The sequence below is a fragment of the Plodia interpunctella genome, chromosome 29, assembly GCF_027563975.2.
Source record: "Plodia interpunctella isolate USDA-ARS_2022_Savannah chromosome 29, ilPloInte3.2, whole genome shotgun sequence".
Classification (NCBI taxonomy): Eukaryota; Metazoa; Arthropoda; class Insecta; order Lepidoptera; family Pyralidae; genus Plodia; species Plodia interpunctella.
In genome coordinates this window covers 3,823,383-3,841,214 of record NC_071322.1, presented here as the reverse complement: position 1 = coordinate 3,841,214, position 17,832 = coordinate 3,823,383, and the positions used below count along the sequence as shown (strand labels likewise).

General features: G+C 36.2%; 2 protein-coding genes across 2 annotated transcripts; one reads left to right on the top strand and one right to left on the bottom strand.

The window, feature by feature from the left end:
* Nucleotides 1-609: 609 nt before the first annotated feature.
* LOC128682179 (pancreatic triacylglycerol lipase-like) lies at nucleotides 610-8,892 on the bottom strand. Its single transcript, XM_053766759.1, has 8 exons — nucleotides 8,765-8,892; nucleotides 8,324-8,498; nucleotides 7,295-7,443; nucleotides 5,797-5,898; nucleotides 5,049-5,195; nucleotides 3,258-3,450; nucleotides 2,009-2,146; nucleotides 610-1,085 (listed from the first exon to the last, which is right to left on the bottom strand). The coding sequence occupies exons 1-8, from the start codon at nucleotides 8,808-8,810 to the stop codon at nucleotides 1,028-1,030; spliced, it is 1,008 nt and encodes a 335-aa protein (XP_053622734.1). The 5' UTR covers nucleotides 8,811-8,892; the 3' UTR covers nucleotides 610-1,027.
* A 1,197-nt stretch (nucleotides 8,893-10,089) lies between these two features.
* LOC128682180 (pancreatic triacylglycerol lipase-like) lies at nucleotides 10,090-16,695 on the top strand. Its single transcript, XM_053766760.1, has 8 exons — nucleotides 10,090-10,217; nucleotides 11,091-11,262; nucleotides 13,160-13,308; nucleotides 13,894-13,995; nucleotides 14,369-14,515; nucleotides 15,059-15,251; nucleotides 15,739-15,876; nucleotides 16,529-16,695. Exons 1-8 carry the CDS (start codon nucleotides 10,169-10,171, stop codon nucleotides 16,584-16,586), a joined length of 1,008 nt encoding a protein of 335 aa, XP_053622735.1. The 5' UTR covers nucleotides 10,090-10,168; the 3' UTR covers nucleotides 16,587-16,695.
* The last annotated feature ends 1,137 nt before the right edge of the window (nucleotides 16,696-17,832 follow it).

Sequence of the window (17,832 nt, the reverse complement as noted above, 5' to 3'; positions counted from 1 at the left end):
GGAATGATTTTGTTGCCTAGGCTATGTGTCCTTAAATCGTCTCGTACGACATCCAAGAGGAGTTATGGAATGGTCCAATTCTAGGGGCGACCCACACCGCATGATCGGTGGCGCTGTCACACTTAGGTCACATCATTATGTCATATAATATATCAATATGATTGACATTGAGATGACAGATAATATATTGCAGGTCATTGACATCTTGCTTTGTATTTACAATTTAGAAAATTTTCACTTCACTTCACTTGGCATTAGTGAATGCTCATCCAGGATCGGTTCCAAGCATGATCGAAATTACCATAATAACATAAAACATCGTTAGGAAACCAGCACTAGCGATTACATGCCACACTTACATCGGCAGGTGGTCGGTCAAAAGTCATGTCAGATCCCTTTAGGCGACTTGAATACAATCTGACACCGTGTTAACAATAACACTTGAAATAGAAGAACACCAGAATGATGGAAATGAAAATCCGTATTTTATTAAACAAAAATATAGTTAGCAGAACAATATTTACAGGAAAGGCAAACAATTACCATTTAGCATTGTCAATCTATGTTCGTTACGGAACTAATAGGTAGTTAAAATAAAATACTTGGAGCTAAGAATTAGACAATTATATTTTTCTTTGTTCTTACAAATTGGTATAATGAAAAACAGAAATCGAATAGAATGACAGGAAAAAAAAACAATAGAAAAAACTAGATTTGTAGTGCGCGCGCAGGAATAAAATTTAAATTGTCGTGTTTGATAGCCATTGGCTGCCGCGCGAGGGGTCGCGGGCGGGACGCGCCTAGTGTTGTGGTGTACTGGCGTAGACAATCTATAAGATAAAATGAAAGGGAGGAAAGATACTTGAAAGAGTACGAAGAACGGCGAATCAGCTCAAAAATCCAAAAGTAACAGAGACCGTTCGAAGAGGTTTTTGAAATTAATACATATAATAATATTAAATGAATAGCGCGCAATTTTTTTCTTTGTCTATGGTCCGGCCGCTGAATCCAATGTCGGGTGATGATTTTAGTCCTTGGAGAACGGAGGAGCACCGTTGGTTTCGAGGTAGTAGATGCCAGATGACCTGAAAGTGACATAGTATTTTAATATTTGTCTGATATTTTGTATTAAATAAAAAAAAAATATTCTAGACGGCTTAGTATTCTTACCAATGTGAAATCATCTGTTCAAAAAAGTATGAAGTTATAGAAACAAACTTAACCATGTTAAAAAAAAACTACTTTTATTAAGTGATCATCACCATAAACGTAATATTTAATGAAGCTGTCGAACAAACATATATTTCTTCGCGAATATGTTAGCTCGCTGTGACGTCACTTGTTCGTGTCATTCAATATGGAGCGTTTGGACGAGTGCAAAAATGTGTGATTTTACTTTTGTCATATCTTTGAAAGCATTGTCATTATCACAGTATTTTTTTCATTGGTGTTACTAATAATGTAAATGAGCCTTCAAATAGTCATCAAAACAAAACACTTAAAACTAAGTATAGCCTATTTCGGCGTTTTTGCTCCAATAGTACGATAAGTTGTTTGATATATCATGGACTGAACATGTAGGCAAAATGATTCCTATATATAAAAAGTCACCTTGTATAGATCCATCAGAGTGCAGGTCAAAGACTTTATTTATTAAGAAATTAGACCTTCACAGGCACTTTTTCTTGTCAAATTTTAAATGCAATATGATGTCACAAATAAACGTGTACTGATGTTATCTTATCTCTTGGTCTTCACTAATATGATTAGCCGAGTTGACACTATAAAAAGTTAGTTTTTAATATATGTATAAGATCTACATTTGTTAATTGACATTTTTGTAGAAAAAGGCTGCGGTGAAGTTTGTTGCGCCGCTTCTTCTTGCGCTTTGGAAGTCGGCGGTAGACTTAGTTTAAGTAATTTCTTTCACGTCAACAAGCGATGTGTATCATTCTAAATTGAAAATAAAGAATTTTGAATTTGAAATTTGAAAGAATTAGGATCATACCCAGTCTTAGGTACCAGTCCACCCATGTGCAGGTTCCCCCACAGGAAGCACTGGCCGGTCATGGCAGTGACGTAGGTCGCGCAGCGGCGCCCCGTGAAGCCCCCAGATAGGAGGGACTCGGAAAAGTAGAAATAAGACCTGTGATAAGTGTGACACAATAACTGAGCGAGCGAGAGAAGCGAGCAAGGTCTACAAATTAACTTAGGGCAAAAATACAATTATATACCTATGTATATTTGTAACGCAATAACTTTTCAACCGCTGGTCTGATTTTGATGAAATTTATAGGATCTGTCAATAGAATTTTTAAGTTGGTGGAAAGAAAGAAAGAAAACATTTATTTGCCAAAAACATGAGTACAAATAGTCAAAATGAATTAGACCTACACGTTTCACCGAATATAGGTATGCAAATATAAATAAATAAAGAGGAGCATGCTATCCACTACAAATCCAAAACAAAAAAAGAATTATAATGTACTTATACTAGCCCTAAATTCTATCCGAGTTTATCATTAAAGAAATCATTTAAAGTATAATAACATTTATCAGTTAATAAAGACTTGAGGTGCTTTTTAAATAGATTTAAATTTAAGCTTTTATATTGATTTGGAATTTTGTTGTAAATTTTCGGTGCCATACATACTATGCTATTACCAGTATCAAAATCGGTTAAGTCGCTATTGACATATTCACAATTTTGAAAAAAAAAAATGTTGCGTTCGCGAGGTCCAAGTTCGCGGCGAACAGTTTGAAGTTAGATAATAATAGATATTGGTAAACATTCACAAGCCGTGATCAGATAGACACGATTCTCTTGTGAAATCTCTCACATCTGAGCGTTTTTTCTTGTTTACCCCCAGCTGATGAGCGTTGGAGTAGGAAACCTACTCCAAAAGGTTTCCTATATTTCTCCTGCATGTTTATCGGCATCCCTCCCAAGTTTACGACCTCTGTGGCCTAATGGTCCTCATGCCGGAATGCTACACTGGAGGTCCCGGGTTCGATCCCCGGTCAGGTTAAGATAAAACTGATCGTTATCATATTTACCTGGGTCTTGGATGTTTATCTACATATGTATTTGTTATAAAATATAGTATCGTTGAGTTAGTATCCCATAACACAAGTCTCGAACTTACTTTGGGGCTAGCTCAATCTGTGTGATTTGTCCTAATATATTTATTTATTCCTGTTTAGCCGGGACGTCCGGGCTAATTATAAAATAAAATAAACTAGACCAATATTATTACCTGGAGTGATCACACGACTGTGAGTCACATCCCGGCATACTGATCCCACCATTAGGATAGAAGTCAGCGTGGCCCAGGGTACCAATGTAGCCTATCAGGCCAGCGTTAGTATGGATGACTTCGGTGTAGGATGAGTCTTCTGGTTTCAACTTATTGCTGTTCAAAACCCAGCCGGAATATGAAGGGTCCAGGCCTTAAAGAGAGATTGGATGATTTATTAAAACCTCAAAAATTTAGTTCACATGTTTTTTACTCCGAGTCAGTAGTTCAAATTCAAATTCAAAATTCAAATTCAAATCATTTATTCAGAAATTAGACCTTCACAGGCACTTTTTCTCGTCAATATTTATAGTTATTTCTCACAAGCTACAAACTATTAATTAAATATTCGTATTGCAATACTTTAACATATAAGTAATAATATTTATTTTAGTTTTAGAGGTAAATTTTGTAATAACAATGTGACAAAGGAATGTCTCGGCTTCTGTTGTCCCAACTATAATTTGTTGGAGACAACGCTGATTGTCAGACACCCCTGTCCCTGAGATTTTGTGCGAGAGTTAATGTGAAAAAAAAAGAACGTGTTACAAATGCCTAGCTTTTATTGACTTATTGATTATTAATATGCCTTATAAAAATAGAGATTTTACAATTGCAATTTTAAAATAGAAAATAAAATAAAGTATTTTTTAAGTAGAAATAAAGTATTTTTTTCCAGTAATTTTTTAAGTAGCGCCAGACTGAGCACGAGTCTTGTGTTCCGCAGGATATCGGAACAGAAGAACTATAAATACTATGAGGAACTGAGGACTGACTGAGGGCCCTTGACAGTGTAACTCGCTTAAATTTCGCTTTCACAAAATCGAATTACACCGTTCACAATTGTCATGGAATGTTCACAAAAGCATATTTTCATAGAATTCGCCTTATGCAAACTGATTGTTTTTTTGCATATTATTTGTGTATTTGCATATGTATTTGCCAGTAAACATTTGTGTTTTTGTCAGCATCTATTATAATATTAGTGCAATAGAGAGGGGTTTCTGTAGTTCGCTGAAGTTGCGCCTGCTTCTTTGGTAATCGTAAAAGTAATTTTCTTACGTAAAATATACAGCGTTTTGCTGTAAATGATTACCAGTGATATAAAAGCGATGTTACCGTCAACATTTCCGTTAATTTTAATACATCAATCTAACTAATATTATTTTTTAATTAAGTATTGACGTAATTTTTGTGTTATTTTTTATAATAATGTATTTTAGTAGATTTAATTTTAGTTAAGTTTAATTTTGCATGCCAACTGTTCCGCTATTATCCTTACATACATGTATTTTATCGTGTTTGCTAAATAAATTCATTCTATGTACTCAACTTGTGTATTTCAATATTTTATATTAATATTTTAATATTATGTACGAGTATTTCAATTTGACGACCGACCTCGGATGCGCAGTGGTAAAGTGCTTGCCTCTGAACCGAGAGGTCCCGGGTTCGATCCCCGGTCGGGTCATGATGGAAAATAATCTTTTTCTGATCGGCCCGGGTCTTGGATGTTTATCTATATATGTATATGTTATAAAATATAGTATCGTTGAGTTAGTATCCCATAACACAAGTCTCGAATTTACTTTGGTGCTAGCTCAATCTGTGTGATTTGTCCTAATATATTTATTTATTTACTTTATATCATAAGTTTCAAGCGTTGTATAAGGAAATTTCACCCGCAGAAAGTGCTTTACTGCTGAGAGTCCCCGAGGGAAGAAAGTAACAGATATTACGCAGAAACTTTACCAGTTATATAAGCGATGTTGCCGTTGATATTTCTCCCGATGACACCAGCCTGGTGAGCGCCGAGGCTGTGCCCGACGAGGTGGTAGTGCGCAGCGGACGTGCCTGTCACGCTGTTCAGCCAGTTGATGAAGCGGGCTACGCTTTCCCCTGGAAGATGAATAAATAAAAATAAATATATTAGGCCTGTGGATCGAAAGGTCTCAGGTTCGTATCCTACTCGTGTCACATGAGTTTGTATACCAATCTGACTTATATAATATAGTAGTTTTCATAGACCACCACTTGCTTCCGGTGAAGGGAAACATCGTGAGGAAACCTGCACACTGGTGGACAGTTTAGTTCACTAGTGTGTTTGCGACTGCCTGCCGCTAGATGGCGGTAAGTAGTCGTAACTGACACCAGTGCTAGCAATAACACACTCGATATGATGATGATTATGATAAGCATGACCCCAGGATTGGTTCCCAACGAGGGGTACTCTTCCACGGTTTACAGCGCGAACGGTTTTTATCGCGCGTTGAATGCAACAAGATCTCTTTGACGACAATAAAAGCTTGTGGCAAACATTTAACTATATTTCGTCCCCACTTCGCAAGGTCGTCGGCATCTCTAGTCAGACCATTGGCACGCATATCATCCTTGACGACATCAAGCGAGCATTTCTTGGGTTTGTCCTATAAGCCAGGCGGTCGCAGCACAGCCAGACATTTTGTTCCCTACGTGATTTGCCGGTCTACGAAAGACGCACCAGAAGTAACAGTGTTGGATACAGCAGTCAGATAGTTCAGGTTGCCGCCGCCGGCGCTCCAGTCCACAACAATGACATTGACGTTTTCGGCAGAAAGGAAGGCTGGAAGGAAGAATGACCAAAAAATAATTTAAAAAAAAACTTTTTTAAGACAAGCTTTTAAATGATCCAAAAAGAAGAATCTAAAATTTTCCTTTAAAATTTTAACTATCAACTTATAACCTCATTATACACAGTTTATATGACCATAAAAGCTTGTCGCGAGGTTTACTTGTGTAAATAAACTAGTACCTATTTAATTGAGAAAAATACTTATAGGTAGGATTTACGCAAACCTCGCGACAAGCTTTTATGATCATATAAATTGTATATACACGTAGTTAAAATTTTAAAGGAAAATTTTATTTTCTTCTTTTTGAAGCATTTAAATAAAAGCTTTTCTTAAAAGTGTTTCCTATTCATTTATTTTTTAATTTTTAGTTATGAAAGTTGCCTAGGTTTCTAAATCTATATATTTTTCAAATTACTCTCAACAAGCCCTTTTAATTCATTCATTGATACCCTGTAGAAGTGCCTAAAAAATAACCTTTCGGCCATCTTGGGCGTTCCGCCATATTGGATTTAGAATGACGTCACATTTTTTTCGAGTTACAACAAGCGCTTTCATTAGATATCCATATTGTAGAAATGCATTAAAAATAAAACTATTCCGCCATCTTGGATGGTCCGCCATATTAGATTTCAAATGAAGCCACGCACCTTATCGTGTATTGTCATCCAAACTAAACGTGTATACAAAATTTCAGCTCAATCGATAGAAGATATCTGCTTCAAAATTGAGTAGCAAGATTCCACCCGAACAAACATACATACATACATTGCAAGTTAAATAAAAGCTTTTAAAAAAATTAAGGCGTTCGCTGAAGACCAGAGTCGTGGCTAAAGCGAGACGAAGACTATTTTAGTTATAATTATCCAATATAATATGTGATGCATGCTCTCCATTTAAATTTGCATACCCATAGATGGCGAAACATGTAGGATTTAGTTTTTTCTTTCATAGGGGCCAACACTGTTTGAATGAGTTTCTTTCGGCATTTCTTCTCAGCGGTGGTCGTTCCGAAATGCTAGTAGTTTGTAGCATTGGTAAACATCATTTAATTTAGAATATGACGTGAAAAAGTGCCTGTGAAGGCTTAATTTCTGAATAAATGATTTGATTTGATTCAACACCACATTATAAAAAATGTGAACCTATGTTTATGCTAATAAATAATCTCTGTCTTTGTCCAAAAAGTTAACGTCATATTTGACTGGCATCCTAAGTGTTTAAGAGTTACTTTATGATCGGCTGCCTGTGTGATATTATTCCTCATTGGAAATCAGCTGTAAGGGCCTTGTATTCCAGTTGTCTCTAACGTTATCCACGGGAGAATATGAAGGTTTCTGGATCTAAGGTGGGAACTACTCTCATTTAACAGTAAATTCAATCAAGTGCCTGGTACAAGAACCGCGTTGACGTCGGAAGTGGCCGTGCTCCTCCAACCGTGCAAGATGACGATGGTCCTTCGGAGAGGATCGTAGTCGGTTAGCCCGAGGAGACCTTCGTTACCAATCAACATCGGTTGGCTGACTTGTGGGTTGTTTCTATAATGGAGGTAAAGTTTTTGAAATCAGTTAGTGTTAGGTTTGAATCTTACTAATGCTAAGTGAGTATACCAATCTGACTCATATACCATATAGTTATATTATAGACCTCGCGAACACAATACATTTTGATGAGTTTTTTTTTTTACAAAATTGTGAATATTTCAAAAACTACTTAACCGATTTTGTTGCGACACGAACTTAAAAATTCTATTGACACATCCTACATACCTTTTAAATTTCATCAAAATCGGTACAACGGTTCGAAAGTTATCGCGTTATAAACAAACATACATACATACAAAAATGTATTTTTGCCCCAAGTTGAATTGTAGAACGTTAATTATATGTTCGATTCAGCTAAATATGTAACGCTACTGCACTGTCTCGTGTTGCTCGGCTATTACATACAGTGAACATGTGTAGAATCGCAAATTAGATTGTATTTTTTATATGCAAAAAAAAAACTACGAATCACGAAAAATCGTAGAATAAAAGTAGCTTGTTTTCATGTACCCAAGTAGTCTTTAGGAGGTTTTGCGTTTATTACCAGTAACCTTGTTACAAACTAAGAACTATAGTGGGTTCTTAGTAATCTGGAATTACACGCCTGGTGACTTATTAGTGTTTTATTACGCTCGAATTGTCCAGGAGGTCCTTGAAATTTCACGTTTTTGTAGCAATATAAATCCGTTGAAGGAAAACATCGTGAGGAAACCTGCACTCTGGTTGATTATCAACTTGTGTGTGAAATGGAGAAGGCAATGGCAAACCACTCCATTAATAGTGCCAAGAAAGTTGTTATGTAATGACCACGAACCTCAGCCATGAGGAATACGACTATGAAGTAACAATATATATATCTGAAGTAACACATTACCTAGTGAACAAATGGTAGACATTCTGTCTGTCAGGATCGTATCTTGGTGTGGACTCGTCTTCACTAGCCCACAGGTCCACATAGTGTATCTGGTCCTCTCCATCCACGACATATTGGTATCGATCCTCAGTTACTTTGTCGATGAAAGGGTCTTTCGGAAGTTCGGTGGGGAGAGCTGGAATCAACACGATAAAATGTGGTCTAGCTGGGTTAGTATTTCTAAGAGTTGGTTGCGCCGCGCCACTTTTATTCACTCCCTGACATTTTTCCAAGATGTTTGGTCGTTTGGTTAAAGTTAACGTCAAAATTGATTGGTGCAGCCCAAAGTCTTTCTAAGAGCTGGTTGCACCTGTTAACCTTGACGTTAACGTAACCTGACTCGCATGAAAAAAATCGAGTGTAAACTGTGTTTGTTTACCCTAACAGCTACACAAATTTTACCTGAAACAGCTATAGCTCCCAGCAACAAAATAATTACAATTTTCATTATTAATGACAGATCCGGAAAAAAACAAACGACTCCTTATATTTTATCATTTAACATAGATAACAATAATTGGATCGCTATCATCCGAATCGGCGACTTTGATTGGATAAATATTGGCAGCCAATTTGATTTTAATGACGTTTTATTAAGGCAATTAATTTTAAAGCTACGACATTAACTTGCGCTGTCTTTTTTTATGCTAATGACTAGGCAAACAGGCATGGCTCACCTGATGGGAAGCGGTCACCGCAGCCTAAGTGTGCTGCAACACCAGGAGTGTCACATTTTGTCAAAAGTTATCCTTTCTATCTTGTTTTTAGTTGTTGTAATATCTCTCTCGTTTATATATTTATTTATATATATAATATAAATATATATTCAATATTATATATATATATATATATATATATATATAACTAATTGTGTAGATCATATACTAATATTGTTACCCTACATATATATATATGTAGGTAAATTATTCCATATTTTAGCAGTAGCGTGTTTAAAACTACCCTCAAAAGCTACTAGTTTGTGACTATGTGACTATGTCTATGTATGTACTGTAAGCAGAGCAAGACGGGATCTAGAAGAGCAGGTTAACTTTTCGAATAAAAGTTAACCTGGTCTTTTAGATTCCGTCTTACTCTTGTTGCAAGTTTTTTTTTATTAAGGCAAATACTTAGGTGAGTGTGGACAATTGTTGTGGTTTATATAATTAGGTATTGTCAATTTTTTTATCTGTACCTTAGGGCTCCGTACCCTAATAGTAACATAAATAAATACATTAGGACAAATCACACAGATTGAGCTAGCCCCAAATTCGAGACTTGTGTTATGGGATACTAACTCAACGATACTATATATAACAAATACATATATAGATAAATATCCAAGACCCGGGCTAATGCCAATCAGAAAAATATCATTTTCCATCATGACCTGACCGGGGATCGAACCCGGGACCTCTCGGTTCAGAGGCAAGCACTTTACCACTGCGCCACCGAGGTCGACAAAATGCGACTCTGAAAGACTTCACTGCCCGTCTGTTGCCAGGCTGAGGCACGTGCGTGTGGTCTGAGGGCGCACTTCTTGAAATTTCTATGAAAATATGCTTGGGATTTCGTGAACATTCAAAAAGAATTGCGAAAGTTGGAATTAGATTTTGTGAAAGCCAAATATGCGTGTCACGATGTTTTACGAAGGGTACCTCAGTTCTCATAGTGTTTTAGCCTTAATTATTATCTGTATAGGATTATCACAATTCAAATTTTAAATCAGCGTCTGATAGCCTTATCTCAAACAGCGCAGGTGCAAATATTATACATTTTATTTTAATTGATTGATTGTCTTTTATCGAAATGGTCGCGGCGGCTGGATTCCTTTTATTGGGTATAGTAGCTGTTTCAGGTAAATATCTAATTTAGTAATATTATTCTTTCGATAAAAATCAAAATGAAAAAAAATATCATTCATTTTGAACTGACCGGGCCCTCCAATAACCTTTAGGCAAGAGGGGTCTCATATTAGTAGGTATCTCTGTGATATATCTATTCCATATTTCATAAAAATCGGACCAGAAGTTTAGTGGAAGCGTTACAGATTCAAATTCAAATTCAAATTCAAAATTATTCAATTTAGGATGATATACATCACTTATTGACGTCAAGAAAATTACTTAAACTAAGTCTACCGCCGGCTTCCAAAGCGCAGGTGAAGAAGAAGCGGCGCAACAAACATCACCGCGGCCTTTTCTCCAAGGACGTCAATTAACAAATATAGGTCTTATACATATATTAAAAATTAGGAGGACGAATTTACATCAAAAATGTCAAAATTTGAATGAAAAAATAAAACAAAAGTTGACATATAGAAGAGAAACAGACTTTAGCAAATAAGGATATCATTTTTACATATTATAAAAAGAAGACCCACTATCGCATCTGTTTGTCTGTAAACTCAAGAACTACCAGTTTTGTACAGTTTACACAAATGGATACTTAGATTCCTGAGGAATTATTATGGTTTACCAGAGTGAAGCCAAGACAGGACGTTAGTTATATTTTATTAACTGTTTCCCGCGGCTCGCCCGCGTGAATTTACCACGGGAAAATTTGTTTATTCCGAGAAGAAATTTACCCTATGTCCTTCTCCGTACTTCGAAATACATTATATGTAAAATTTCAGAAAAATTGGTTACGCAGATAAAGCGTGAAGAGGTAACAAACAGTATTATTTTCAGATTAGTTAGGATAAGGCCGCTATATTCCACAATATTTTTAGCCTACCCAGCGGACCCGGTGCTCAAGAAGTACGACGATGGTCTGAGATACCAATATGTGCGAGGGCCAGACGGCACCCCCTATTTGGTCGATCTCTGGTTCAAGGCCAGCGACGCGGCTGAAGTAGCTAGATATTCTCCGGATACGCAGAACATTTATCACCTATTCACAAGGTTAGATTTGTATATTTATATATTTTTGTGGTGCTGATCGTAGGGATGGCGATCTATGATCAATTAATCGAATAATCGATTTTGGAGCTAAAAAAGATTGATTTTTTAAAATCGATATGTAGTATACTAAATCGATTCAATGAATCGATATTTCACCCTTGGAAATCGACATTCGATTTTATTTTATTTTTCGGTAGAAACCAAAAAAGTATTTACAATTAATTGAAAAAATCAGAAAAAGATAATTTTCCATCATGACCCGACCGAGGATCGAACCCGGGACCTTTCGGTTCAGTGGCGAGAACTTACCACTGCGCCACCGAGGTCGTCAATACACATAAATGTCTTGTTTTATATACCTGATCTGATGTTTTGATATCAAAACATATTTTTATTAAAAATATTTTTATTACCATATGGTAATAAAAATATTTTTTATCATCGAATTACCAGATTTTACTGATAAGAGATCGTTAAATTATAATATGTTTTTAATAAAATTATTATTATTATTAATTATTATATTTTCATAATTTAATAATGGATTTATTAAAAGCAAGATACATTATAAACAAAAACTTGAAAGAAGATCGATTTTCAGAAATCTTATTGGCCTCGAGTTTTTTTGTGGATCGATTCACTAGGTCACGATTCGAATCGATTTAAAAATTGATGTTTTTCGGAAAGAATCGCCATCCCTAGCTGATCGATATGTCACTATCGATCTATCGATTGTCTATCGATATTGCGAAAATAGTAAAAATATCGTTAGGACAGTGTTCAAAATGAATGAACAAAGTTAGAGTAGGGAAATTAGTCAGAAAAAAAGCAAAAAGAAAAAGCCAGTGACAAAAATACTATGATAATGAGAATGCTTTTAAAGATATGACAGAAATAAAATCTTTACGAATTTTTGAATTTTTTTAATTTGAAATGATACTCTGTTTGTAAATGTTTGTTCGAGAGCTAACTTAAATATTGCAGTTATTGTGATCACTTCTTAAAAGTTGTTTCAAAATTTTAGCTCTTTGCGGTGGCAAAAGTTTATTTTTGTAATTTTTGATTTTCCAACCAAGTTTAAATCTTCGTATTTCTTACATTTTTTCTAGAGCATACATATAATAATACCTATCAACATACTATAGATTATGATATCAAATTAATCGTTATTAATTACTATTGTTACGTATTATTTTTCAGGCTTATTTGCCCTAATCTGTTATTGCAATCTTTAATTTAGGGTGGAATCGGGTCGAAAGTCGATGTGTATAAGTCGAAAGTCTGATGGAAGAATAACTTAATGAATGACCGAATGAATGAATGATCTCTGAAAATCAGCGTCATGGCTCTTCGTCACGGCACAAGCTGAGTGATAACCTTTTGTAGCATATTTAATGTACCTTTGTAATATTAACATTTTGTTCATTTTCTGTGATGTATATTAGTATGTTATGAATAAAATTATTTCTATTTCTATTTATTTATAAACTTACACGTATACAGAAATAATTTATCAGTTGGCTCCACACTAGACTGCGAGTACTGTCTGTCCTGTGGCAGCTAAAAGCAATTCTCTCTTCATAGTCGTATTCCTCATGGCTGAGGGTCGTGATCATTACTTGGAATTAAACACACACAACAACTTTCTTGGCATTATTAATGGAGTGGTTTGCGGTGGAATTCGATGTTTTCCTTCACCGGAAGCAAGTGGTGGTCGATGAAAACTACTATACATGAGTCAGATTGGTGTACAAACTCATGTGGCACGAGTAGGATTCGAACCTGGGACCTTTCGATCCACAGGCGGTCGTCTTAACCATTACACCATCACCGCTTAAAAGCGATTAACAATGTTAATAATAAAAATACAAACACGATTATTTCTTTTACATTTCAGAGCTAACCCAACAGTGAGCCAGCCGCTCCTTGTAGGCGAGAATGGGCTTCTTGGCCTCACAAACTACGCGGCTCATAAGAGAACTGTCATGATCATCCACGGCTGGCTGGACAGCGTCACGGCTGACGTCAACACAGTTCTTGTTCCAGGTGCGATTTAGGATGGAATCTTTATATAGTCGTAATTATTATTCCTCATGGCTGAGATGTCTTCCTTCACCAGAAGCAAGTGGTGGTCGATGAAAACTACTATACATGAGTCAGATTGGTGTACAAACTCATGTGGCACGAGTAGGATTCGAACCTGGGAGCTTTCGATCCACAGGCGGGTTTCTTAATCATTACACCATCACCGCATCTGGACGGAGCAATTAATTAGACAATCGTAATAGACATTGTCGTGTGTGGTTCCGCCCTAGAATAGGACATAGAAAAGTTGTGGCGAAATGAATATTAAATATATTAGGACAAATCACACAGATTGAGCTAGCCCCAAAGTAAGTTTGAGATTTGTGTTATGGGATACTAACTCAATGATACTATATTTTATAAGAAATATATAGATAAACATCCAAGACCAGGGCCGATCGTGACCCGACAGGGGATCGAACCAGGGACCTCTCGGTTTAGAGACAAGAACATTACCACTGCGCAACCGAGGTCGTCGAAATTGAAAGTGGAGGTTTTTTTAATTTGTCTGACAAATAAATTTGTTAATTTATTTAAATATCCCAGCTTTCCTGTCTGCTGAGGACGTGAACGTGATCGTGGTGGATTGGAGCGCGGGCGGCGGCACCATCAACTACGCCGCTGCTGTGGCTAACACCGTCACCTCTGGTCAGTGTCCACATCGACTCCACCTACTATCATGTCACTAGATGGCGATCTCTCTAAAGTACTCTGAAAGAAATTGCATTTGCGATTAAACGTTGCGCTCATTTTTGTATTTTCTTTAAATAATGATATAAATTGTTATCTTTTGTGGAATAATGTATTTTGCTCGATCGCCTTGTTGGGTAGATCTTCCTTGGGAGCCTGGAGAATCGCGCGACTCCGACATTTTCACGTTGGAGGTTGTATTTATGAATTCAATTTTAAAAACTTCGCCTGCGCGATCTAGACTTATCAGTTCGACCATACGCGCCATCTATCCATAGTATTGCGTACTATCTGATAACGATATGATGTTTGTTGTTTTATGTCATTCCAGGTGAGAGTGTTGCCCGCTTCATTAACTGGCTCAATGTAGTCACAGGGTCAGTCCCTGGACAATACCACATTGTCGGACACAGTTTGGGTGGTCACCAGGCTGGCATCATTGGCAGAAATATTAACGGAAACATAGCTTATATCACTGGTGAGAAAAATCCACGAATAAAATAATAATGACTATCTCCTAACTTGTACCTACTTTTTCTTATTTATTTGTATGTTTAGGTATTTTTTTTACAAATTTGTATACATATTATATGTATATGTGTGTATATTATGTGTTAGTTTTTATTTACTGCGCCAACGCCTCTCTCCATTATCGTTTCCTCCCATCCCAAGGTTGACTGGAAGAGATCGCTTTAGCGACAAGTCCGCCTTTGTGCCTTTTTATTTTTGTATTGTTCTTTTTTTGTAATTTCACTTTTGGTGCAATAAAGAGTATTGTAATGACGAGTAAAAATCGATAATGGCAGGCATAATAGTAATCATGGAATAATTGGCAGGATCTGGCAAGAATAACATTGAACTTGCTCGATACTCGAATTGAGACATTGCATGAGTCAGATGTGAATGCACGTGTGGCACTGGTGTTGCAGTGGTTGGCAGGTGCCCATCAGGGCCGCTAACCTATTAGCTTGAGCATAAAAAAGGAGAGAATGTTAGGTTAACCCTCATATAATGGTTTCAGCCTTAGACCCCGCCTTTCCGGGCTGGATAACCAATGAGGACAAATTCAGAGCTGACGACGGGGCCTACACAGAAGTGATCCATACTAATACCGGGGTCTTGGGCTACATCGCCACGCTGGGCCACGCGGACTTTTACCCTAATGGAGGGGTCAACATGCCTGGGTGCTCGTCTCAGGAGTGTGATCACGCTAGGTGAGTTTAAACGACCATGGGAATAGATGTTCACATTCAAAATTCTTCATTCAACAGGATGATGAAGTCTACCGACGATTTTCAAAGTTTTCAGGTTGCGGCGCAACAAACTTCACCGTAGCCTCAATTAACCATTGTGATAAATATATAAATTTATCATATGAGTTTCTTTCGGCATTTCTTGTTTTAGTTTGTAGCTTGTGAGAAATTACTATTTAATATAAAAATTGACGTTAAAAAGTAGATGTGAAGGGCTAATTTCTGAATAAATGATTTGATTTGACAAATAATATAGATGTTAGCGAGACTTGTGTTATGGGATACTAACTCAACGATATTATATTTTATATCATACTTATATATACACCCACAATAGATAAACATCAATAATAGACAAACAAACAGATGCACGAGAGATTTCATAACGATTCCCGATTCCAAAATACGGAACCTTAAAAATGTAAATATGTTTCGTCTCCAATACTAGGTGCTTCTACTATTTAGCTGAATCTTTAACCAGCGGTGGGTTCAATGGTCGCCGCTGCGCGTCGTACGTCACCGCTATGACCGGCAATTGTATTCTTTGGGGCAATCTACAGATGGGAGGATTGGTGCCCAAGACTGGGTAAGTTTGTTTTCCACCTACAAGGACATGCTATATAAAAATATAGAAGGTTATATAACTCAGTTCTATCATCCCAATTAATATTATAAATGCGAAAGTAAGTTTGTTTGTTACCTCTTCACGCACTATCTACTCAACCAATCTTCTTGAAATTTTGCACACATGTAGTTTGAAGTATGGAGAAGGAGTTAAAAAACCAACTGTTACCGTGGGAAATTCACGAGGGCGAAGCCGTGGGCAAAAGCTAGTAATTAATAATTAATCATTGTGAAACACAGGTATCATAAAACCGTTTTTAAGTTTATCGCCTTAATACAGATAGTTCATACGCGACGTTTATTCATTTCTGTATTGATATTTTATACTAATATTATAAAGAGAAACTATGTGTATTTTTGTTTGTATTGAATAATCTCAAAAACTACTAGACCGATATTGATCAAATTCGGCACAGAGATATATTAAACGCTCAGGAGTAACATAGGCTACTTTTTAATAGTTTTACTAGAGCGAAGCCGAGACAGGGCGCTATTATTTTATGTAAAATTTAGTTCATGCTGCTTCTAATACGTAATTAGCATCAACGAGTTGACTTTTTTTATGATAATTGTATGAAAACAAGTTATTTTAAATCAATTTTCATCAATTTCAGGTCGTCTGGTATCTTCTACTTGCAAACAAATGCTGCGCCACCTTTTTCTCAAGGATAAATCGTTCTAACTGGAAAAAAACGCGTTCTATCTAAAAACTGGTTTTAACTGTAACATATATCTACTTCAATGTACCTAATGCAATAAAATAAGAATATTTAATTAACAATTTGGTTTGAATCCTAACTAATATTATAAATGCGAAAGTAAGTTCGTTTGTTTGTTGCCTCTTCACGCTCTATCTACTCAAGCAATCTTCTTGAAATTTTGCATACATGTAGTTTGAAGTGTGGAGAAGGACATAGGGTACCTTCCTTAATTCAGGAAAAACAAAATGATCCCGTTGGATTTGCGAAAAACCTATATTCTATTATAGGTGGCGCTGAATGCTAATAAAAACTTTGCAATAAAATCACTAGATGGCGCTGTGTGTATTCTAAATGCGCTACGGATATTTTGTTTCAACCATCCCAATCCCGTTGTAATACGAAGGAAAAGATTTTCACAATAGCTAGTTTATGGGCTAATGTAACGATTATTGTTATTAAAGACTAGCTGATGCATGCGACTTCGTTCGCGTGGCCGAACAATTTTTGGTAAGGAGTCAAAATTATTAGAGAAATTTAATTATACAGGCAAATGTAACGATACCTATGCATACAGAAGATGCTAATCAGACTGAAAAAGTATATTTTCTATAGTTTAGCTGAACTGTTATGACTCTTCTTCAGGTGCTCCAGATGCTCGATTTTTATACCTCAACAGAAAATGCTCATCAGACTGAACAATTTTTGTTAAGACGTCATTTCTATATTCCCTATAGTTTAGCTGCACTATCATGGGTCTACATCAGGTGTTCCAGATCTTCGATTTTTATACCTCAACAGAAAATGCTTGTCAGACTGAATAACTTTTGTTAAGGCGTCATTTCAATATTTCCTATACTTTAGCTGTACCATCATAGTACTCCATCAGGTGTTCCAGTTTTCAAAATAATTTATACCCTATATGTTGACCAGGCTTTATAGCTATACAACAAAAAGTTTCATTCAAATCCATCCAGTATATCCAGAGATTAGCGTGTGCAAACAAACGGACAAACAGACAGATATTTTTTTTAAATTCTTATTCTATTACTGATTCTCTATCGATCTCAATTCGTTTTATTTAAATATCTTCAAATTCTTCTTTTTTTTTTTACTGTTTTATTATATGTATTGATTGATGATTAAAAAAAATAAAAATGAATTAAAAAATTACATTTAAAATAGTGATGCGCGCGATGCCGGCCGTCGCCGAGAACTGG